The sequence below is a fragment of the Carassius gibelio genome, chromosome B1, assembly GCF_023724105.1.
Source record: "Carassius gibelio isolate Cgi1373 ecotype wild population from Czech Republic chromosome B1, carGib1.2-hapl.c, whole genome shotgun sequence".
NCBI classification, from domain to species: Eukaryota; Metazoa; Chordata; class Actinopteri; order Cypriniformes; family Cyprinidae; genus Carassius; species Carassius gibelio.
Window position 1 is genome coordinate 27,589,776 of NC_068396.1, and position 25,418 is coordinate 27,615,193.

At 37.1% G+C, this 25,418-nt stretch overlaps 1 protein-coding gene across 4 annotated transcripts; it reads left to right on the forward strand.

Moving 5' to 3' along the window:
- Positions 1 to 664: 664 nt before the first annotated feature.
- On the forward strand, positions 665 to 23,748 carry arhgef7b (Rho guanine nucleotide exchange factor (GEF) 7b). 4 transcript variants are annotated; one of them, XM_052545258.1, is made up of 22 exons: positions 665 to 1,306; positions 2,770 to 2,853; positions 7,069 to 7,153; positions 10,297 to 10,430; positions 10,646 to 10,847; positions 13,892 to 13,980; positions 16,348 to 16,442; positions 16,517 to 16,612; positions 16,815 to 16,937; positions 17,062 to 17,200; positions 17,695 to 17,754; positions 17,923 to 18,069; positions 18,331 to 18,417; positions 18,991 to 19,069; positions 19,161 to 19,294; positions 19,734 to 19,955; positions 20,110 to 20,203; positions 20,390 to 20,479; positions 21,446 to 21,616; positions 22,113 to 22,212; positions 22,415 to 22,469; positions 22,574 to 23,748. In XM_052545258.1, the coding sequence occupies exons 1-22, from the start codon at positions 1,142 to 1,144 to the stop codon at positions 22,694 to 22,696; spliced, it is 2,574 nt and encodes an 857-aa protein (XP_052401218.1). In that variant the 5' UTR covers positions 665 to 1,141; the 3' UTR covers positions 22,697 to 23,748. The 4 variants fall into 4 exon arrangements, with proteins under 4 accessions (XP_052401218.1, XP_052401220.1, XP_052401219.1 ...); XM_052545259.1 differs by lacking the exon at positions 665 to 1,306 and adding an exon at positions 2,523 to 2,681; XM_052545260.1 differs by lacking the exon at positions 21,446 to 21,616 and having other exon boundaries at positions 668 to 1,306.
- The last annotated feature ends 1,670 nt before the right edge of the window (positions 23,749 to 25,418 follow it).

Genomic DNA, 25,418 nt, shown 5'->3' on the forward strand with positions numbered 1-25,418 from the left:
TAATAAATACACGGGTTAATATTACAAAAGAAGAAATAGGCTAGGCATTATATTTTGTGTAAAGGAAAAAGAGACCATTTTTGAGGACCACAAAGATTTGTGACATTATTTTTGTTCAAGTGTCAATAGCCAGTTTTAATGTGGGAAAAGTCATCCTCTTTACTGTAATGTGAAAAAAAAAAGAGTACAATGACAAATTAAATATACATCAAGGTATTAAGTTGTAGGTAAGTTTTAGTTGTAGGCGATTTGTTTTTTCATTAAATTGACAGAATGGTTTTCCATACTTCATTACATCACATATGATGTTTATTAATATATTGATTTATTTATTACTATATCTCATGAGAATTTGAGTGAATATGTGCTTGATTTTTATGAAAATGTTTGAAAATCCTAAAGGTCCCTAGATGTTTTTTTTTTTTTTTTCGTTTCTTAATGTGAAATGCAAATGAATTCCAGTCAGTGATCAAACGTCCTGATGAAAAAGAAAAAATGTATTTATCAAAGAGTTTAATTTAATTTTTAATTCATCTGTGTGGTTTTAGGAACGGAAGGGGGCGCCAGGGTTTAATTTGGAATTCAATGGAATATTATTTGGCATACGCGCCTTTTATTTATTTATATATTTTGAGCCGCATTTTCTCGCTCGCACAACAAAGTGTATACCTTCATGGATGCGTGTAGTCTGTAGATCATGCAAGTTGACTTTTGCTCAAGATTTTATGTTTTTCTCCGCCTATGGACATGTGATGTTAAATCTATTAGATTCACTAATAACACACTACCTAATATTGTCTTTCATATCCATTCTAGTGCTGCTAAATGTCTAAATATGTCAATGTGTTTCTTTCTTTAGTCTTTAAAGTATTCAGTGACCCGAGCTGCGTGAATGGCGGAAAACAATTGCAGGCTGTTGATTTTGGTTTAACACTAGCTGACATCCTGCCAGATGAAAGAAGAGGAGAGAGAAACCGGACCTGCCAGATAACCCTAAACAGATCGTCATCCCTCACATCCAGGGAAAGGAGGGATCAGAGCCCTCCTAACATCCTGCTGCTGTGCACCACGCAGGATATCTATCATTTCTCTGCATATTCGTTTGCTTATGGATTATTGAGCTTTAGACGCATATGAGGTCATGAATTCGGCTGAACAGACCATCACATGGTTAATAACGCTGGGTGTCCTGGAATCACCCAAAAAGACGCTATCGGACCCTGAAGGCTTTTTACAGGCATCTCTCAGAGATGGAGTGGTTTTGTGTAAATTACTGGAGCGGCTGCGACCCGGTTCGGTTAACACGGTAAGCTGCTAGTCAATGAGCTCATGCAGGTCCATTACAGAGGATATAATGACACAAAAGAAATGGGGTTTTTGTGAATCGGACACAAGTCTCCGCTCGCGCGCGTTTTGCGTTCGCTGAGCGCGCTAGCCAGTGTACATTTGTATATTAACATAGTGTTTTCTTTAACTTTTAGTTCTTAGTTTAATTTCTTTTAACCGTGAGTGAAAGGAAATTGTGTAGAAATATGAAGAGGAAATCTCGTATAATCTGCGGTGACGGGGCAAGTGTGGTATTTTAATAATAATCGTAATGAAAAAGTGATCAAAATATGGGACCGTAAATAAATATATAAACTGAAATTAATTAATGTATCTGTTTATATGAGTCGACCGCCATTGACTGGTAGAGAGAGAGTGGGAGGAAACGACGATGTCCGGTTTGTGAACGAGTTGTTTTTTGGGTTGGATCTTTTTAGTGAATCAGTTGAGCACCTGTCTGAATGATTCATTTAGGAATCGGACTCTTTGAACCGAACTGTGTCATTTGTTTTTATGAGCCGAATCGTGGCTGCACTGATTAAATTGGGACATTTTAAATTACAGTGAATAAACGAACTAAATATTCCCCAATGGGACGTCATGGTCCGTTTCTTTTTTGAACTGGTTCATTGAAACGAACCGATTCGCGGAAATGAATTGAACATCTCTCATCACTAGAAATATTTGAACAGTAGTGAAACATTACTTTTTCACAATTAGACAATTTTAATGAAAAAAAAAATGGAAATCTGTATGGAAATAATGTACCAGAGTAATTAATAATTTTTAACACAATATTAAAATGTTTATTTATTTATTAAGTCTTTGCAGATGAGCTAGGATGCTTATTTGTAACTGCATGGAGTTTAGTATAGTCGTTTTTATGTTATAATTTATTATAACCACATACGCTTTGATATAAACGATAATTGTGGATGCATTTAATTCATAATTCCTAAACATTTTCTCAACCATTTGTCTCTACGGACAGCGTAGTAGAATGTATTCTAATGTGTAGATCAGTGATTCTAATTACAATACAACAGAACCTGAAATCATCGATACTGATGATCGCAGTAAAAAATGTCTGATGCTAAACAGATTGTGAAAAGTGGAATGCTACAATCAATCATCGACTGCCTCTATTGCATAAACAGCACGTCTCATAGCTACAGCATGTAGGGAAGATGTTAGACTTTGCTCTGACAGCTCAGGTAGTGTTGGCTTGTGCCAACATGCCCCTCTCTCTGAACCCAACCGCAAGCTATTAGATTACGTCATTTCCGCTATTCCTCCGCCAACTTCCCTATGAAGAATAAGTGGCTTTTTGCAGGAACGGGGCGATGAGCCGTGATGTAAACAAATGGCACACTCGCATAAGTTTTTGTTTATTCTTTGACCGACCTGCTTGGGAGAGGATTGATCTGTTCGCTTTATTTTCAGATCTACCAGGACCCGCGGAAAGACGAGTGTCTGTGTAATATCAGAGAGTTTGTGAAAGGCTGTGCGTTATTATATCACATCGAGGTGAGTGCTCTGCTGCTGTCCTAGTCGATCATTTCATCTGCATGCTCGTTCATATTTCTGTTCACTGATTCAGTGGCTCGTTTGTGTGGTTTGAAGGAAAACCAGGTCTCATCTGAAGTTGGGAACAGACTAATCCTGTGTGTTTTGGCTTTAGAGTTATTATTACATTGATAACAATAATGCCATTGAGTGCTATTGCTTCATTTCTTGTTCTTCACTTGTTTTACCATGACGATTTCTTAAATGATTCATGCAACATTGCTTTAATGCTCTTTCTGCAGTGTCTCATTTGTAGATGTCCAAGTAGCTTGTTGTATTTTATGTATACAGACAGTGAAAACTCCCGCTGTGAAAGAAGGATTTGATTATAAAAGCATTTAAAGCCATGATATCACCATCAGTAATCAATTTATAAGAGTCCTGTGGACTGTATTTTGCAATTAATTACTGAGAATGAGAAATAACTGAAATGTGACGTAAATGCCAAGAGCATGTATTTCAGGAAAATAATATAGATGTAGGCTATATATTTTAGTTTATTCCGAATATTATTCCAGTGTATTGTAATAGCCGTAAATAATCTAAACGTCTATTCTGGAATAAAGCTTAAACTCAAAATCATACATTTCATGTCTATACTGCTTTTTCACAATACACATTATTTCAAAGCAGCATCACAGAAAATCATGATGTTTATTATTACTTAATATTATTGCTTACTTATATATCAAACTTCTAAATAGAGCTGCTGTGCCATAGAATATTTAGTTTACACGACAAGGGACCCATGATCTTGGTGCAATTGTTGTAAACAGCGGCTGCTGAATTATAAACACGAATGTCCAATGTTTAGTGTAAGGTTTCATAATAAACACTTTCACTTCAGTGATTTACAGGGTGTAGCTAATTGTTAATGGGCGTTGGACCTGACAGTTCTCAATGCAAGAGTCGTCCAGACTTGTTTATCAAGAGAGATTCTTTGCTGAAAACTGCAGTGCATTGTAACAGTTTTTTTTTACACTGTTCATATGCTATTAACAGTAACTTCATATGTTTGCAAACATGGTGTTCTGGCAGCTCCGTCTCCGCGCAGATCCAATAGGTGTTGGAATGAGACTGAATCAGATCCTTCTCCCACACAGTGTTTTATTGGTTTTGGAGCCAGTGCTATTGTTAAACCTACTTTTATGTCTAGATTTTGTGTTCAGATCCAGCTCTGCCCATTTTTCCTGCAGATATCTACGATATGTCTGTACAGGCAATGGCATGCTGTTTCATGGAAAAAGCATGCAATCGACAGCCGAGTATGCATCCATAAACTATCCTCATTATAGTGCAATGCATTGTCACATGACCTTTGATTTACTGCCATCTCTAAAGTCTAGTGCTGGTTGTGTAATGAATTGCATTCAGAGCTTATGTGATGGCAGCATGTTGTTTTGAAAGTGAAGCTTTGTCAGTGAAAGCTGTTTTTAATTTTTGAACGTCACATTTTTTGCAGCTTTTGGGAAATCTGAGAGGGATTTTTCTTCACAAACACTTCTGTGCTTGTTAACGTTTGGCAGCGTGATGGTGTAACTGAGATCTTTCTGCCCACAGGGGTGCTGTGTGCGCGTATGTTGCTCTGTGAGGCATTTGTTGCCCTATATGAGTTCTGTTGTGTAGGATGGTTACGGTTCTGTGTGTGTGTGTGTGTGTGTTTGTGAGTTTCAGGAGTGCCAGTGTCTTCGGTTCTTCTGGCCAGCTGTGAGAGGTTCAGACAAGCCCTCTATTGTGGTGAATGGAGTTGTGTGTTTGAATGGGCAGAGCTGCCAGCTCATTAATGGTGCTGTGGAGTTTGGCACAGGACAGAATGAAGAGAGGCACTCCACACTAAAACTGCTTTTTCAAATGGCATGTTTGGACGACTGGTTTAAAGAGAGAGAGCAGGAGGAAATTTAATTCCACTACAGGGATGGCAGATGATGTAATGTAGACATGATGGTGCTTGAGTGTTGGGGACTGGACTTTAGGCCTGTGTCAAGTACTGAATATTAATGAAATGTCTTTGTGTCTCTTTTTTGAGAGGTATATTGGAGCAAATAAACACCGTTTTCTTAATTCAATGATAGGAGAAGGTTGCTTTTATCAGTTCCTGATCAATTCAAAATCATTGTTGACTTTTTTTTTTTTTTTTTTTGATTGCTACGTTGTGAAAAAAATTCTAATTTGAGTCTTCAATGGCACATGATTCTTCAGAAATCATTCTAATATGCTGATTTTGTGCTCAAGAAACTTTTCTTATGTTTATAAAAACAGTTGTGCTTTGTAATGTTTTTGTGGAAACCCTGATACATTTTTTTAGGTGAATAATACATATTTAGGTGAATAGAACATTCGAAAAAAGAACAGCATTTATCTGAAAAATAAATATTTTGTAAGATTAGAAATGCCTTAACACTGATTTTGGATCAATTTAATGAGAATAATGAAAATAAAACATCTTACCAACCTTAAACTAGTGAACAGTAATTTAAGTGTATATATTTATAAAAAATAAACAAAATGCCTCTATAATGCATGTTTGCATGAGAACAAATAGTTATGACCAGAGTTACAGGTTACTTCTAAGAAAACATGACATTCAAATGAACCAAGCTTACTTTCCTAATACATGATCAATACTTTGTTTTGGCTATAAAATGGTAAATGGCATATTTTTTAAATGTTAAAATAGCCTGCTTCCTGACTGTGCAGAGAAAACAAGAAGTAAACCATTTGTGTGTGATGTAATTATAATCATCATAGAAGAATGCAAATGAGCTGATCCACCAGACATTTGGTGTGTAGACACAAATCCAGGAGCACTTCTCAATCTCATTGCCTGCATCGTTTGAAGAGTTCAAATCAAGCTGGTGTCAGATCAGGCCGGTTTGGGTTTACTTGGGATGAGTTTATGTGTCCAGATGGCCCAGAGAGCAGCAGATAGTCTGAGAGCCAGAAAACCACACACACAAACACACAGCATCGCCCAAGCTTAGCACAACTACTTTCTTATATTCCCTCAGTGAAGCAGACTCATTTGATAGAGAATCTGTGATCATCATACATTTCTGCAGGTTTCTGTGACTAGAAATTTGGTCTGTCACAAAGAGGTCAAATTTACCCTAGTTCAAGAGTTTCTCTAATGTTGCTTATTCTGTCAGATATGTCCATATTTTCATGAATGATGGTTACTTTTCTTCAGTTTTTTTGCATATGGCCTCTGGATTTGCATATTTAGACTTGAGTTACAATCCATCCTCTGCTTAAACTGTCCATCCAAGTTTGATATATAGACCTGAAGCTTTCACAACGCTTAATGCTTGGGTCAGCATCACTCATCATATTGATCCCTTGATGCATTTCATTTCAATGCATACATTTAAATATGCTGATTTGAAACATTTGCTTCTTATTATTAATGTTGAAACCAGTTGTGATGATCATGATACATTTTTACATTTCTTTGAATAGAAAGTTTAAATGAAATCTTTTGTCACATTTTAAGGGCCACATTCACTAACAGCTTGCACCAGTGTTAAAATACTACTGTCAGTATGTACTAAGGATGCACAGAGAGGAATTTTTTGGGTCAGATCTTATTGAATATGCATTTGTAGGAATTTCCCTTTCTGACACAAAATTATATTAGAGTATTCAAATGAATGACTCAACATGATTTACTAACTTTTGCGCTTGTCAGAAACTGATATTTGCGCCTTTATGTAACTCTCAGAAAAACATAAACTATTTTGGGCCTGTTTTGTAAGTAGATCACGTAAGTAGCTCTGCTTACTTGCGACTAGACTCATTTGTGTTGCACTTGGTAGATTGCTTGGGTCGATATGTAAATGCGATGTTGCGTCTGTGTTTTTTCATTTTGCGTGATGTCAGTAAATCACCTGCGGAAATTTCCACGCCCATCAACGATGTTTTGAAATTGTGCTCTCGGGCTAATTTGCCCTGTTTAGTAAATCTGGCTCTAAAAGTCTCCACTGTCGCTTTTAATGAGATTCTTGTGTAAATTATAAAACACTCTCTGACCCTAAATTTTTTAATGGTATGTTATGAATCAAGTCCACCATATATTGCAGATTGAAAAACAGTATTTATCCTTTCGGGAAAGTATTTATCCTTAAGGCATCAGGGTTTATTATTGAGCTCATGCATGTCTCTGTTTTTGTTCCTCTGCAGGTATTTGAGGCCAATGATTTGCTTCAGGGCCAGAACTTCTCAAAGGTCTTGAATTGTTTGGTTGCACTTAACAAAGCAACATCAGGTGAGATACATCTGAAACACCCGTGTTATCCGTGCCGTCTGACGAGATGTTTATACAATCATAAAGAGGCATTTAGTTTATTACTAGCATGGAGTACAGTATTTACTCGGAAGTGAGCTAAACCTGACCTATGTCCGCAAGCCATGCATCTCTCACACTACACATCATTTACTCACACAATAAAAACAAAGACCAGGTTACTTTTGGAATGAATCATACCTTTCAATTTTTGTCTTTTAAAAAAAAGAAATTCAAGCAATAAATACGGTTTTGTGGCCCTTTGTTGTGACAAATCACTGTAGTGCCTAATTTCAAGCGGCACCAAGAAACAGATCGCCTTTTCATATTTACTTAAAGCATGAAATGAACATGAATGAACATCTGAAGGTATTTTATTTCAACTGTGGATAGGACATCAATACACACCATGTCTCAAGTTTAAGTCCACAAAAGTTAATCTACTCTCCTGTCTGATTTGTTTGTTGGACATGATGGCAGATTTTGCTTTAAGATTGGTCAGATTGCATTGTCATTTAAAGGGTTAGTTTTCCCAAAAATTAAAATTAGGCCATAAATTACTCTCCCTCAAGGCATCCTAGGTGTATATGACTTTCTTCTGTTAGACGAATCCGGAGTTATATAAAAAATTGTCTTTGAACTTTTCAAGCTTTTTAATGCCACTTGAAGGGTGTTGTGGTGCTTAAGTCCCAAAGAAGTTACATAAAAAGTGCCCATCCATAAAAAAAAAAAGTGTCTAACTCTGCTCCGGGGGGTGAATAAAGGCCTCCTGTAGTGAATCCATGCATTTTTATAAGAAAATGTAATAAATGTAATTCAAAATGTAACAAATCATTTTAATGTAGCTTATCTCAACAGCAGCTCTGGGCTGATGACGTATGAGGTCAGCATTGCACATGTGCCGGTGAATCTCGTGAAAACCAAGGTTTGTTAACAGGACCAAAGGAAGCAAAGTTTCCTTACTTTAGCAAAGGAAAACCTGTCTCCTCTTGGCTTATATCAAAATTCTCTAACATTCTTCTTTACAAATCCTTGTTTTTTACTTCTAATTATTGACCGTTGTTTTGTTTTGATCTCTCCGATACACTTCCGAGTTTGTCACTTCTGATACGTCATCCTCCCGGACCTGCTTCTATGTACAACAGTGAGCCCAAGCTAGAGTCAAGTGATCATTAAAGGGGGGGTGAAATGCTCATTTTCACTCAATATCCTGTTAATCTTGAGTACATATAGAGTAGTACTGCATCCTTCATAACTCCAAAAAGTCTTTATTTTTATTATATTTATAAGAGAAAGATAGTCTGTACCGATTTTTCCCGGAAAAACACGAGCGCCTAGAGGCGTGACGTGTGGGCGGAGCTAAAGAATCACGAGCGCCAGTAGGATTTTGAGTTGAGAGCGTGTGGAAGCTGTGAAACAGATCCAGAGGCTGAAATTTAACAAGAGCAGCATCAGCAAAGGCGGTATGCTATGTGGTATGTACTGAAACTGTATATATTTGCTTAGCGGTTTGGAAAATGACTAAGTTCCACTTTATGTCGTCTTTTTTTTTTATTTTTTTTTTATTTTTTTTTAGCTGTAACGTTACATGTGGAAAGTGCAGTTTGATGACAACATCGCATGTTGTTTACTTGATGTGCTTACGCGCCGATAGCTAAGTTAACAACACAGAGATATTTGAAGCAGTTTTACTCACCGCATGTGGTTCCAACACACGATCGTGACCCTTTTCCGTTGGGACTGCATTATCCTTAAGAAATAAATGATGTGCAATCCGAAATGCAGGGAACAAACACAAACACTTGCACAACTCCGTTGATGCTCTGTAAAAATAAACTCCATCCACTGGTCCCTTAATGCTGTTTCTCTTTTGGTAATCTGTGCAGGGTTGTCTTGCCCTGGCAACCAAAAACACACTCCTTTTGTGACTTTTCACGACGCTCTCGCTCTGATCAGGCTGTGCTCAGCCTCTCATTGCTCTGCTCTACGAGCGCGCACTTAGGACCCATATTAGGAAATTCCGCTCCATCTAACGTCACACAGAGCCATACTCGAAAAAAACTTTCCGAAACTTGTGACAAACCGGAAGAGGTTTTTTTGGAACAAAAATACTCCTTCAAACGTACAACTTAATTTTTGAAACTTTGTCCATGTTTAGCATGGGAATCCAACTCTTTAACAGTGTAAAAAACTCAGTATGCATGAAATAGCATTTCACCCCCCCTTTAAGTTTTAAATATGGTTATTTTTCTTACAAAAACGCATGGATTCGCTACAGGGGGCCTTTGTTCAACCCCCGCAGCTGTGTGAGACACTTTTTTTTTTTAATGGATGGGTGCTTTTTATATCATTTCTTTTGGACTGAAGCACTGCAACACCCGCTGAGTGGCATCAGCTTGAAAGATCAAAGACAATTTTTTATAACTCCGACTGGATTTGTCTGAAAGAAGAAAGTCAATTACACTTAGGATGTCTTGAGGGTGAGTAATTTATGTCCTAATTTAAATTTTTGGGTGAACTAACCCTTTAAGCTCTCTGTGAAGGGTCAATTGCTGAAACCTCCTTTTGGGGGACGTCATCATTTGTAAAAACAGCAGTAATATATAAAATAAATGCATGTTTTTGTATTTTAATAATGAAATAATAAAAGTGCAGAAAGTTTTCTGAAGTGATAGTTCATCCAAAAAAAAAAAAACTTGTCATCATTTACTCATCCTCTACTTGTTCCAAACTTGTATGAATGTCTTTCTTCTGTTGACCACAAAATAATGTTGGTAGCTGAACAGTATTCCTCAATTGTGAGTCGCTTTGGATAAAAGCGTCTGCTAAATGAATAAATGTAAATGTTGCTGGCAGCCGTTGATTTCCAGGATTTTTATACAATGTAAGTCACTGGCTACCGGCAACTGTTTGTTTCCCAATATTCTTCAAAATAACTTATTTTGTGTTTGTCGTGTTTCATTTTTGGATGACCTATCCCTTTAAGATTAGGGTTAGGTTATAGTGTCTATGTCTAGCTGTATGTAAAGCCAATAGAATGGAATGTCCCAATGTAGACTGCTAAGTAAACGTGTGTGTGCTTGGAGTGAATGTCTGTTTTGTTAATGAGTGTTTTCTGGTTGTAGAGTCCGGTGGTGAGAGTAATTCTGTGTGTTCTCGTCACTCGTCTTCTCTGCGGATCAAGTCCTTTGACTCGATCAACTGTTCGTCCACTCACAGGAGATCATCCAGACTCAAGTACAACCAGTACCGCAGTCTGGTGAGCATCACAATCTGATGTAGAATAAAAAGGCTTCTTTTAAACCACTGGAAAACAGACTGAAGTTATTTCATGAATAATTGTCAGGTTCTTTTCAGTTATTTGTGTGTAGTTCAAAAACTACTTGGCACACCTGTAATTGAAGTCCTCAGACAAATATGAAAGAGAAGCTGGAACAAATTCTTTCTGTATTTTTTTTCTGTCAATCTCTGTAGGACATGTCTGAAAACAGCGCCCCTCAGGTGCTGGTGAAAGCACGCTTTAACTTCCAGCAGACCAATGAAGATGAACTGTCCTTCAATAAGGGTGACATCATCCAGGTGACACGGCAGGAAGAGGGCGGCTGGTGGGAGGGGTCTGTCAACGGCAAATCCGGCTGGTTTCCTAGCAACTATGTCAAAGAGATCAAAGGATCTGGTTCGTATATGTCACGTTAAACTTTGAAAAATGTAGCTTCAGAAGTTAAACCCTGACAAACTCTTGTGGGAAGAGAAAAATTCAAGAAAAAGCCTGCTAGAACAGACAAGCAAAGTGAACTAGAGGGTTTGGTCTTGCTCATACTCTTCTCATAGACTGCCAAGAAAAGCAGAAGATGAAGTTTTGTAGACTCCGTTTACCTGCTGACTTTCTTCTGTGCCCTAGTGTTACCATAACATTTTCAGAAAAGAGCTGCTGAGTGTGTTGTGTATAGATCAGAAAATCGCTGCGGGTAGCTGCATGTTAGGCTGTCAACACTTTAGACAGCTTAAAATATTTTTTTTTTAAAGCGTATTTGTACTTGTATCTACGAGGCACTGTGGCACTATGGGAATGTTAAATCTGCCTGGGCCTGAATAAAAAAGGACTTACAGGCTTAATGAAAATGCGCCAAAAGAGAACTGAATGGCAGCTCTCTGCAAAAGCCAAAAACCTTGGGATTATAGGACCATTACAGGCTTACAGTGGGAAATGTGCGCTCATTCGACCCAGCTTCACTACAGGACCAGGTGCTGCATACAAGGTAGCAAACTAAGAGTTAAAAGAGTAAATGCTAGGACACTTTATCTGAAGACACTATTTGTAATGACAAAACCTTTTGTTCTTTAAACAAATCTGCTGATCTAGTACTTAAAGGGATTCTCCATCCCAAAATGAAAATTTTGTCATTAATCACTTACCCCCATGTCGTCCAAACCCGTAAAAGCTTTGTTCGCCTCCCAACACAATTTAAGATATTTCAGATGAAAACCGTGAGGCTTGTGACTGTCCCATAAGGAAGTTACACTGTCAAGGTCCAGAAAAGTATGAAAGACGTCATCAGAATAGTTCATCTGCCATCAGTGGTTCAACCGTAACATTATGAAGCGACGGGAATGCTTTTTGTAAGCGAAGAAAACAAAAACAACGACTTTATTCAACAATTCCTTTGTCAACAGTCTTCTCTGTGGCTCTCCATATCAGCGTATGCTGCGTATGCTCTTCTGTATCAGCCGCGCAACGGGATGCACTGTTTTCCTTGTGGCGCGGCTGATACAGAAGAGCATAAGCAGCATACAGTGATTATGGAGAAACACAGAGTTAAAGTGACATACAGGAATTCGTGCTCTGCATTTAACCCATCCAAAGTGCACACACACAGCAGAACACACACACACCCGGTGGGCAGCCATTTATTCTGCGCTGCCCAGGGAGCAGTGGGAGGTTCGGTGCCTTGATCAAGGGCAGGTGAAGGTGGAGAGAGTGCTGTAAACTCACTCCCCCCACCTACAAGTCCTGCCAGCCCGAGACCCAAACTCACAACCTTTAGATTGCAAGTCTGACTCTCTAACCACTCTAGCCATAATAAAAAAATCAATTTTTTATAAATAGAAAGTATGTCATTTAATTTAATTTCTTTAAACTTTTCCTAAACTTTTAAAGGGTAGTGTGTATTTTAAATAATCATCTTTTCATAGCCTTATCTCACTGTATGCACGTTGTAGTATAAACACAACCTCTGTCCCTTGTTCTGCAGCTCAAGCTTAAATAGCATGTACACCCCATGATGCCTAACAGATGCTTCCCTCTCATATGTGGGGAAACGACCTTAATGTGTATTCGACCCAGCTTTGAATGGACATAATTTAGGATGACATCATAGCTTGAAAATCCAGGGCTTAACAGGAAGGAAACACCATCTAACAACAAAGACAGGAAGTGCAGCAGCCAGAAGACAGCGTGTCCCCTTTCCTCTGAATATGGCTCCACACTCAAGTTTATTCCTCTCTCTGAGCACTTAGCGGTCCAGACTCTTTTATAGGATTTACTTGTGTTAAATGCAGAAGACATTAATAGTATATTGATTTAATGCGTCATCGCAAAAATGGCTGCAGTTAGGAAGAAGGGAAGAGTGTAGGGTTTGTGATGCATGCATTGTTTTCTTTGAGCTCAGATTATATGATTAAAGGGGTAGTTCATCTAAAAATGAAACTTCTGCCATTTACTCACCATCATGTCATTTCAATCCTGTGTGACTTAGTTCAGTTGTACACAGAAGGAGAGGAAAAAAAAATTCATACAGTTTTGTAACAAAATGAGAATGAATATACGATGACACAACTTTTGGGGGAATTGTTCCTATTAAAACTACATGTGTTCAAATCACTAATCCTAAGTACCATATTTTCCAGACTATAAGTCTCAGTTTTTTCCATAAGTTTGGCTGGTCCTGCGACTTAGAGTCAGGTGCGACTTATTTATCAAAATGAATTTGAAATGAGCCAAGAGAAAACATTACCGTCTACAGCAGTGAGAGGGCGCTCTATGCTGGTCAGTGCTCCTGTAGTCTACACTGAAAACATAGAGCGCCCTCTCGCGGCTGGAAACGGGAATGTTTTCTCTTGTTTCTTGGTTCTAAATAAATGTGACTTAAAGTGCGACTTATATATGTTTTTTTTCCTCATCATGACGTATTTTTGGACTGATGCAACTTATACTCAGGGGCGTCTTATAGTCCGAAAAATACGGTATGTGCAATTGTAAATCTGATGTTTAGTTCAGTAAGCACCGCTAGTGAATGGTTGGGTTTATGGTGATGTTGAGCTCTTTTGTTGAGAACTTGGGGAAGAGAAAAGGAAAACAAATTTCACACATTTTCCAAGTGGAGAAAAAAGTTTTTTTTAATCAATAAACTTAATGTTTTCATGTGGAAAAGCATGAGAAATGTTCCATTTTGATAATTCCAGGAAGTTCACACATTTTGTTGCTGATATTAGTGTGAATGAATCATAATGGATAGAACTAAGTGAAATGTTCAAACTGTCTTCTTGCTGAAGAAGTAGAAAGATCTCCCCCTCTAGGTATCTAAATCTAATATCGCTGTCCTGACTGCTCACTGCAGGAGAGATGTACTTCAGTATTCAATAACAGAAACAAAATGTTTCCAGATGTTGGTTTAATGTGACCCTTCTTACCTTTTGTACTGTTTTTGCTCTCTCCTACAGACAAACCTGTGTCACCTAAGTCTGGTACGCTGAAGAGTCCACCCAAAGGCTTTGAGACCACTAACTACTGCAAGACGTACTATAATGTGGTAAGAGAGATGTGCTGAAGTGTTGCGTTAGTGGCACGTAACGCCTTCCACATGGATCGCGTTGATTATTTATGATGCGCGTGGGATGGAAGTGGTGCCTCCAGGGAGTTTGTATTGCACAGATATTTCTCTAACCAAATAAACAGGCCCACACCACCAGCCCTGCCTATACTTGACAGATAAGACTAAGGTTTAAGATATTAGGAGTGATTCTGATAACAGCATTGTGTGTCATTTTAGATGGTTATTATGAAACACTGCAACAGATTTTTGTGTTTTTAGATTTAAGTGAATACAAAATCCAAATCCTTCTCTTTATTTCCTAATTGACATAAACATCAATTTGCCTATTACAAAGTCAATATATACATTACCATTCAGAAGTGTAGGGCTGTAAGAGTTTTTTTTAAAGAAATGAATACTTTTATCCAGCAAGGATGCACTAAATTAATCAAAAGTCACAGTAACAACATTTGAAATATTATAAAATTTGTTGTTAAAAATAAATGCTGTTATATTGAACTGTATATTCATCAAAGAATCATGACAAAAATGTATCATGGTTTCCACAAAAATTACGGTTTCAAACATTATTACTGTTTTTTTTTTTCTGTATTTTTGATCAATTAACGGCAATTCAGTTTTACGTGTCCGGTTTTCTCAGACTTTAGCCTTTGACTTATCCTTGAATTTACAGTCATAAGGCTTTAATCTGGGTTTAAAAGCCTCGCCAAACTAGATTTAAGAGTTAATAATCCAAGTTTAAACACCCACCAGCAGATGCTGCTCTGGATTTGGGTTTGATTTTGTGTCAAGATCCTAAAAATAACAATTTTGTCAATAAAAGTCATTTTCAGATCATTTGTATATCTCTCTGTATGTGAATTTCCTTTATTGTGCTTCATTTCCTCATGCGGCATGTCCCAAAGCCTCCCTCTGAGCCTCTGCAAACCCAGTGAGCTGTTAATGTGTATGGGAAGGTGGGGTTTTGCCTACATTGTGTGGATCATCAAATGCCCCCACAAGGATATTAAAATAGAAGTCACCTACATTGTGCACAAGGAAAACGGCTTAGTAATCAAACCATCTTAATGAAAATGCGGAAAGCTCTGTGAAGGATGGCTTTAGGGGCAGTTATAAATTCACATCATTAGCTCAGTTCTAAAAACAGTAGAAGTCCCCAGCATGATAGAAAAACAAACCTTTGTATGTGTGATACGCTTCTAGGTGTCTTTCTAGAGGTGTTGACAGAGAATGCATGTGTCTGGGCCTCTATTTGCATATTTTCATGTAAATGTGTTGTTATTAATGTCTGTGATTGGTTATCGGTTTATTGTGTGTGTTGGTCTCTCAGTCGTGCCATAATATAGGTCATCTTTTCCATCTCATTGAGTCGGGGGACAGCTGTGCCTGGGGCCCTGCGCTGTCTGTGTCTGTGTGTCTGTGTTGGTTATGTGTCATGTTTGATGAGAATGTGGAGTAACTGACTCTATACTCCTCTGAAGACCAGCTGAAGGTGAAGTGTATTTGTGTGTGTGTGTTTTGGGGCAGGACGCTAGTTTGAGGTCAGGCAGGGTTCAGTCTTTTTACAGCAGCTTTAGGGGAGGAGTCTCAGTCAAGATTAGGACACCGTTTGAAAGGGCTGTAACTGTCAGGCTGTCCAGACGTCCAGTGCTATTGTTCATGTCAGGGGTGCTTGCATACATGTGTTTACAGAACAAACCTTTTCTCGGTCCTCGCTAATTCTGGAGGGAAAAAATTTGGCCCGTTATAATGTGTCCTGTCCTGTATCCATAAAGCATATTTCTTCTATATTTAGCTATAGATCTGTCTTCAAACCCACATTAAATATGTGGAAGCACATCTCTTCAGCAAGCTCTGCAGAATTTTATAATTCTTGAAATTGATGAGTGAATAATGGTATTAATTTATTTGATGTTTTCTAAATTTAAAGTTTATAAAAATACATTTTTACACAGAAAATTACTAATTAATTATTTTTTAAAAGCAATGTGCTTCTCCTTTTTGTGTAGCGTCATATTCTCCCAGCTGTCTGGTTGTTAATTGTTGAGCATGTGTGATAATAAGAGACCAATCATGAGTACTTACCCCTTTTTTCTTGCATACTGCTCATTTGAACTTTTGGTACTTCAGGCGTTTCAAATGATGTTCCATGTCATTTATGCTAACTATGAATCGATATGATATTATAGATGCATGACATTTGAACAACACAGTCTGCTGTGTTCAGTCGCATCATTACACTGTTATAAACTAATGCTAATAAAACTAATAATAATGTTTAAAATGTGTTCTTTTAAGTTGTCATACATGCATAACTGTGGTTCATGTTTTTCATATGTACAGGTGGTTCAGAATATTGTACAAACTGAGACCGAGTACTGTAAAGAGCTGCAGACTCTCCTCTCAACGTATCTGAGAGCATTACAGCCCACTGACAGGTAAGAGCACAAGCCCAGAGTCCAACATAACATAGAGAAGATAATAGTTATTACCCATCCCTCTCTGTTTCTAGGCTCAGCATGTCAGATATCAGTCACATCATGGGGAATCTGGAAGAGATCAGCTCATTTCAGCAGACACTGGTGCATTCACTGGAGGAAAGCGTAAAGTAGGAGTCCCATCCTGTTCTTTCATTCACTCGCTCACAGTTTGACATCTAGTGGCAGTTACCAGTAATGCACTGTAGAGCTTATCTGGATTTACACTTTTTTATGTTTTAGCTCTGTTCAACTTTAACATTCATTTATATGTTTATTTTTAGTAAACCGTTATTATTTTGAAATGAGCTGGTGTGTGTGTGTTGTGTGCAGAGTTCCAGAGAGTCAGCAGAGATTAGGAGGCTTCTTCCTGTCCCTCGTTCCTCAGATGAGGAGCCTGTATGTGACCTACTGCTCCAATCATCCATCTGCGGTTAACGTTCTCACACAACACAGGTGTGTAACAACGCAATAAACACACTGCATAGACAACTGCTATTGGACAGGTGCTTTTATTCTTAACCACTGAGTTTCAGAAACGACATCTATAAGCGTCTGTTTGTTTGTGTGTATGTTTCAGTGAGGAGTTAGGAGAGTTCATGGAAAGTAAAGGTGCAAACAGCCCAGGGATCCTCACACTCACCACGGGCCTGAGCAAACCCTTCCTGAGACTGGAGAAATACCCCACACTACTGAAAGAGATGGAGCGCCACATGGAGGTACGCAACCGCTCTCTTTGTCAAAATGTACACTAGCATTCAAACGTTTGGGGCTGGCTTTTCAGAGTTTTTTATTTTGTGATTTTGATTTTCTCTAATGCTCACCAAGGCTATTCCATTTTAATACATGTAAAAAATTTAACTTATTCATGTGATGACAAACTGTGTCACACGATCCTTCAGAAATCATTCCAATAAGGTGATTTGGTTTTCAAGAAACTCTTCTTCTTATTATCAATGTTGGAAACAGATGTGTTGATTAATAGTTGTGTTGAAACCATGATATTTTCAGGATTCTTTGATGGATAGAAAGCAGTAGAAATAGAAATGTTTTGTTATATTTACATTATAAATGTCTTTACTGTTACTTTTAAACAATTTAATGCATCCTTTCTGAATTAAATTATTAGTTTCTTTAAAAAAAAATTACTGGCATCAAATTGTAAGGGTAGTTTAAGTTTAACTCACTCATATTCTTCCTTTGTTCTGTTCAGGTGCTTCATCCAGATTATCCAGACATTCAGAAGAGCATGACCGTATTTAAAAGTCTTGCAGTGAGTATTATAGGTCGACATCATTGATTTTCTTTGTTTTCATGACTATATAAGGAGGAAATGATGATGATGATGATGATGATGATGATGAGCTGTTTGTTTGAGTAACGCTATCTTTCAGAATGGGATGCTGGGTTTATCAGTGCATGTGTGTTGTTGTGTCTTCAGGCCCAGTGTCAGGAAGTGAGGAAGAGGAAGGAACTGGAGCTGCAGATTCTGATGGAGTCTATTCGGGGCTGGGAAGGGGAGGCCATTAAGACCCTGGGCTCTGTCCTCTACATGTCTCAAGTCCTCATCCAGAACCACGGCGCTGAGGTGAATGTTACCAAATAGTCAAGAGGTTTTCAGCACTTCCAGTGTTTAAAAATAAAAGCTACATTTACATTAATTTATAATTTCAAGAATCAGAGTGTTTTGTATGTTTCCATGGACTTCTAGTTAAATAAACTAGGTTTAAGAGCAATCTTTTGTTATTTTTATAGTACATGTTGTTTTTTAGATTTTAATTGAGTGGTTTTGAATTAAAATAATAAATGTAAAAAAGTCAATCTTCATTGTAATATTCTCCTTCATCAGGAGAAGAACGAGCGATACCTTTTGCTGTTTCCTCATGTACTTCTCATGTTGTCTGCTAGTCCTCGAATGAGTGGTTTCATCTATCAGGTAAATCTTCTCTGTAGTATAAATACATTCTCCAGTCCCTTCAGTGTTTCACTGCACAATACTTTTTCAGATTTTTGTAGCAAAAATTACTTTACTGCTGTTATTCCCAATATTGTATCAATATTTAAAAACATTTATGTGTGAGTGTGTTTTGCAGTAAAACCCACCAACAATCATTATGTATATATGTAACTAGAATGTGGATATTAAGCATGTGATTACCTTCAGCTTGTTGTTTTTTGTATAATTACTGAAATCTGTTATGGTACATAAACCACACGACTGTCATACACAAAGCAATGGTTGACAATGGTATATAAATATTACTGAAAATGCACAATTGTGTTAAATGTAGATGCTGCTTGCACATTGTACATTTTGCATGTTTTGTAATATTATTTCATGTGTAGAATTTCATACTCCATATTATTCTATTATTACACTGTATCATATTACTGTGTTATCACACTACTTTGAAAGACCTCAGAAGGGATCTCAGCTGTTTGTTTGGTTGTGCATGTATTAATAAAGCCCTAAAATGCTGACAGCTGATTGGTTGATTGCCTTACGCAGGGGAAGCTGCCTCTGACTGGAATGACTGTAAATAAAATAGAGGACAGTGACACCACAAAAAATGTTTTCGAAATATCTGGTGAGTTTCCCACCCAGTTGCCCTCATGTCATTTGTTATTATTGCTAGATATTGAGAATACATGATACTAGAGCAGTAGTGACGTGTGCAGGAAATATGATCGAGCGGATCCAGGTGATCTGTAATAACCAGCAAGATCTTCAGGACTGGGTGGATCATCTACATCGGCAAACTAAACGCACTTCAACCTGCAACTTGAAACCACAGAGTGTTCCCTGCCATACGGTGAGAAACACACACTACCATTCAAGAGTTTGCAATCAGTGCAATTTGACAGAAAATCCTAGTGCTCAACAAGGCTGCATTTATTTGATCAAAAATATTATGTAACATTATGTTTGGGTATGTTTTAATAATGTGACACTTCTGTGACGCAAAGCTGAATTTTCAGCATCATTTCTCTAGTCTTAAGTGTCACATAATGCTTCAGAAATCATTCTTTTATGCCGATTTGGTGATTTAAGAAACATTTCTCATTCTCATCAGAGGTGAGAAAAGCATTTATTTGAAACATGATCGATATCTTTACTGTCACTTTTGATCAATTTAATGTGTTCTTGCTCCATAAAAGTATTAACATCTTTCAAAAAATGATCCGACTCTATGACATATCTATATTAAGAGTGCCTGATATTCGCTCACACCTCGTCTCCTTCCCGTTCAGCTGCCGTCTCACCCTCTCACCCCGTCCAGACACTCAGAGAGTCGAGGTGTGAGCGGCTCTCCAGTCTACCATACTCTTCCTCCCCTCTCTTCACTTGGAACCCCTCTCAGCGGTATGATGTGGGGACCCCTCGAGCCTCCCAAAACCCAGAAGCCCTGGAGTCTCAGCTGTCTCCGACCTGCGCCACCCCTAAAACCCTCAGCTGCCTTGTGTTACAAAGAGGTACCTTTGAACTGTGTGTTGACACATTAATAGCATTTCTAGAAGAAGAATCACTATTAACCAATGGTTTAAACCTTTTATTTATTAACTAACATCTGTTTATTAAAAAAGACCCGCTTTGGTTATTTGTGTCTAATTTTCTTATGTCCTTCAGGATCTCAGTAAAAGTCCCAAAAGCATGAAGAAGCTTCTGCCCAAACGTAAACCTGAGAGGAAGCCATCTGATGAGGAATTTCCTGTGAGAAAAAGTATGACACTAATGATTTACTGACGTTTATTAATGGTCTGTTACTTTCCACATATGCATGTGATGTATTTGTTACAAACTCATCACATGTATTGCTTCCGTGTTTACTGTTTGTAAGATAGCATAGTAGCTTTATTATATTCTCACAACGTTTCCTTACTCCTGGCATCTTCTTGTTTTCCATCAGGTACTGTAGCTCTGGAGGAGGATGCTCAGATCCTGAAAGTGATCGAAGCATACTGCACAAGCGCTAAAACACGGCAAACACTAAACTCAAGTATGTACTCTCTACAACTTGCTTCAGTCTTCGACTCTGTGATGGGATTTGTCCATGTATATGAGTGAGGATCCCATGTAATACTGCACATTTTAAATGTTATATTTTTTCTTTCTAAAATTCACTGCATCATTTGAAAGCTTCGGGTCAGTTTGAGCAAAGGCTTTTATTGTCAATTTTTTTTTTCTATTAATCAGTGGATCCTGAAAACATGCATCACTGTTTCCACTAAACTATTATGCAGCACAACCTTTTTCAACCTTGATAATAATAGGAAATGTTTCATGAGCAGCAAAGAAGCATTTTAGAATGATTTCTGAAAGATCATGTGACACTGAAGACTGGAGTAAAAATTTCAAACTCTAAATGCTGAAAATTCAGCTTTGCATCATAACTTAAATTTTAAAATATATTCAAATAGAAGAGTTATTTTAAATTGTAATATTTTCCAATATTGCAGGTTTTTTTTCTGTATTTGCAGGTTTTTTTCTGTATTTGATCAAATAAATGCAGCCTTGGAGAACAAAAGAGACTTTTTTCAAAAACATTAAAAATCTTACTGACCCTAAACTTTAAAAGGGTAGTGTGTTTGGTATATGAGGCCCATATTTTGAGTCCTACAAAACACCTTCATCTGTCCTGAAGTCTCTGTCAGACATTCAAGTACTGCAGCATCTTTACTGCATTAAAAGACATTTGCTATATTAATATATGTTGACTAAACTCTTTACCACTGCGTTGATCAGTCTTACTATTTTCTGCTCTTTTTAACATGAATATTTGTCTCTTTTCCTCTTTCCTCCTTCCTTCCATCAATTTCTTTTTCACCCATTTCTCTCTTATGTTGTCCCACTCCCATATATATAATTTTTCGTGCATCTTGGGCTTTCCCTTACTTTACTCCTCCATCCTCTTAACCCACCTGTCCTCTTCAATATGATTGGTTTGATCCCCATCCCTAATTAGCATGGCAGGGCACTGATTTGATGCATAATCATGTGCTGGCTGATGTTGACCAATCGTGTGTGGATGCTGTGGGTTGCCGTAGCAGCGGATTTCCTTCCTCTGATCAATCTGAAGACTCGGACTATGACAGTATATGGATAACTCACACTAACAGAATGGGTTCTTTGTCCCGTAAGAGCTGCTGCTCTTATATACGTTTTGTTTGCATTGAAAGTGGCAAGCATATCATTTTTGTAGTTGACATGTAAGGTTGTGGACATATTGAAGACATGGATGTTCATGTAAGAGAAAGAAAGATGTTTTCAGTGCTTTTGCTCCATGGCTTTCATAGGACAGAAACGTTCACATTTAATAGTATGCCATCCTAAAATTATCTTTCTGTACATTTCAGGATTATTATAATTAACTAAAACTGAAATAAAAAATACATTGACAAAACATACTAAAAATGACAGAAAAATACACAACAAATTTACCAATTTTACCATTACCATTTTAACTAAAGTTTACATGGGAAAAAAAAACGAATTTCAATAAAACCTATAATAGTATCTCAATTATACTGAAATAATACTGGTATGAAATTGAATTACATAACCTGTCAGTAAGTTGTTCAAAATGTTATTGTTCCATTTTTAATCCATTTACATTGTTAATTTTTTTTCAGGCTCGAGGAAGGATTCAGGGCCACATATGCTTTTTCCTGAAGAGGAGAAAATTATTGTGGAAGAGACAAAGAGCAATGGCCAAACTGTAATCGAAGAAAGGTTAGATCTCAGATTTCTGCATCTAATTCACTTATTTATTGTATATCATGATTAATCTTCTAATAATATTGTGCACAAAACAAAACAAAAAAAACAAAAAATCTAAAAACACTATACAAGTCAACTTGAACCAATTGAAGGTGAACTATCCCTTGAACATCTCAGTAGTTGTTTGATGATTTCATCTGGATGTCCTTTACAGGAGTCTGGTGGATACAGTTTATGCTTTAAGGGATGAGGTTCAAGAACTTAAGCAGGTTAGTCCACATACAAATGTTTGTTTATACTTAATGTGTTGCCATGTTGTTTAAATGCAAAATCTGGTGCCGTGACCCGGATTCTCTGGTTTTTCCATCACCAGGACAACAAGAGAATGAAGCGCACTCTTGAGGAAGAACAAAAGGCACGGAAAGAACTGGAGAAGATTGTCAGGAAAGTGTTAAAGAGTATGAACGACCCATCCTGGGATGAGACGAATTTGTGAGCTCGTCTGTACATTTCTGAAAACTGCATCTGATAATTGTGTGTTGAGAGTAGTAGCAGTCTGACCAAAAATACTTGTAAATATTGTGACAAAACTGGACTTGATCCCCGCAGTCACAGTATTACGCTTTTTAAACCTGATCCTTTTCAAGCTTTTTTTGTTTGCCAGTGCCAAGTATCTAGTTCATCTCGTTCATTTTCAGATATGATAAAGATAACGAAATGTGAGGTGTGGTGTCAAAGCTGCCAAAATAGCTTGCAGTTTGATCATTTAACTCACCGTCACAGAGGTCATTGGTTCCTAGTCTAAAACTGGGAGTCTCAGGGATGATAGACACACTGTACCTACAAATGTTGCCATTCCTGCATCACTGCCTGCATGCGTCCTTTGATGTTTTCAACCATTAGCCAATATGTTCAATAAGGTGTGACATTCGGTAGGATTTTTCCAATGGAAAACCTTGCAATACAATACTAGAGACATTTCTTAGGGAACTAGTCTTTTTTTTTTGAGAGTGAGAGATTTGTTTTAGGGGTGTCATTTGAAAGTTGCTTTTACAATAAACCTCAGTTTTAATTTCGTCCGGTTGCTCTTTTGCACCTTGCAGCTTGTATCTTTTTTTTTTTTTTTTTTTTTACTTTTATTATGATCCTCTACTCTAATTTTTAAAGACCTTTTTTGTTATGTACAGAAATAATCCTTTATTGTATTTAATGCTCAGAAATGTGCCTTTTGCGGAAAAAAGGAGATTTCCAGAATTTTGTCAGCATTTCTAGCTCTGTCAGCATTTCAAAGAACCTTTTTAAGAAAAATGTATGCAAGAGTGATTTTTAATTAACACTGAATCTGTGGTTAGAAACCGCCAGATTAAGAGTCTTCTCCATGTTGTCTGTCTAATTTATGTATTTAAATGAAATATTGTCTATTGCTAAATGACTGTGTATTGTGAAATTTCCAGATAACCTCGTCTACTTTTTTCTTTCCAAAGCACTCTCTATCTTAATCTCTCTTTCTTGCTGATCAAATTAAATAAATACAAATTCTTACTGTGACTCTCTGAATGGGATTTGGGTTCTGTCTCATATCTCTCTTGCTTCATTAAATCCATTCTTCTGCTGCCAGATCTCTCCTTGTATATGATGACAATATCCACAATATGTTATGTATTACAAGCCACTCAAACAGTATAAAAATATCAAATAAATCATTAAAAGCAGTATTATTGTAAAATATGAATACAATTTAAAATTACTTTTTTATTTAAATGTTTAAAAGAAATCAAACTTATTACATCGCTTAATAGTTTTCTGGAAACTGATACTTTTCAGGCTTCTTCGATGAATAGAAAGAAGTAGAAATCTTTACTAACATCATAAAAGTCTTTACTGTTACTTTTGATCAAATGAATGCAAGATTGCTAAATAAAAGTATCAACAAATTTTCAACTGTAGGGTTTATTATCAAATGCTGAAATTAAAAATGACACAAAATACAGTATTTCTGTACTCTCTCTCCAACCGAAATCAGTATTCATTGGCAATCTAAATTCCTGGCCTGATGCTGTTTCTGTTATTTCTTCGAATTGTATGAAAGAATATCTGGATTATGATGAAAATGTCACTGGGTTGCTCATATGTTTAGCATTGTTTGAGATGCTGGCACAGTAATATTTCAACCCACGGGGCTGCGGTGCAGGTGTGGCAAACCCTCTTGTGCGTCTCACATCTGTTTTCCAACATCGCTACCTCCACCTCAGCTCTATTATGGCAAACAAAGACTCAGAATCCTCAGGGACAGCGAGGCATTGTGGGAGATTTAATCACTGGCTGAGGCTCATGCAGAAGGAGGCAGGTTGTTCTTTTGTGTAAGAACTGAGGCGACTTTGACATTTTGAGAAAGACTGACGTTTGGGACGCATTTACATAATGACAAAGCCTGGAGAACAGTACAGATAGACAGAAAATGTTAAATGTCACTTAACTGAGCTGCTCTCAAAAGTTTTAATTGTGTTAACAAAATCATATTCCCAGCAACTGTACATGGACTGTTAGACAGCCATGAATGGCTAAAGAAGATTTCCATGTAAGAAATGATGCTTGCCATAACCTTAATCAGGATCAGTGTTGGGTGTAATGCATTTCTAAGTAAATGATTACTGTAATTTGACTACATTTCTCTTGAAAAAGTTAAGTAAGGGATTACCCTTATTTTAATTAGTTACTTTAATCTAAATGCATTCAATATTGTATAGAGTATAGAACAGTTCTATAAAACAATAGTTTAACATAAAATGTAACATCTAATTTTTAAATGCATGTTTTAATGTAACCTTCTCCCTTTAAATACTTTGATCAGTTTATGCAATTTTCTATTATTTATTTGACATTTTAAATAGATACAGTTTCATGTCTATCACTTATTGATCAACTGGTCAAGGTTGATACAGGATTCAGAAATTAATTAGTAGTAAGCAGATAAATTTTTTTAATAATAATAATACTTTCTTACAATAATCTAATTACATTGTTAATTACTATAATAAATAAATAATTACACTGTAATTATAGTAGCTAGTAATTAATTACATTTTTACTAACCAAAAAACTGGTCAGGATAGACATACTGTATTTTCCCGACTGTAAGTCGCACTCCTTTTCATAGTTTGGCTGGTCCTGCGACTTATAGTCAGGTGCGACTTATTTATTAAAATTAATTTGACATG

Bases quoted from the DNA above. Each gene is read 5' to 3' on its own strand.
- arhgef7b (XM_052545258.1), top strand. From the start codon at position 1,142: ATGAATTCGGCTGAACAGACCATCACATGGTTAATAACGCTGGGTGTC. The intron at 18,418-18,990 runs GTAAATCTTCTC...TGCCTTACGCAG, and splicing joins TGAGTGGTTTCATCTATCAG to GGGAAGCTGCCTCTGACTGG. The intron at 22,470-22,573 runs GTTAGTCCACAT...TTCCATCACCAG, and splicing joins AGGTTCAAGAACTTAAGCAG to GACAACAAGAGAATGAAGCG.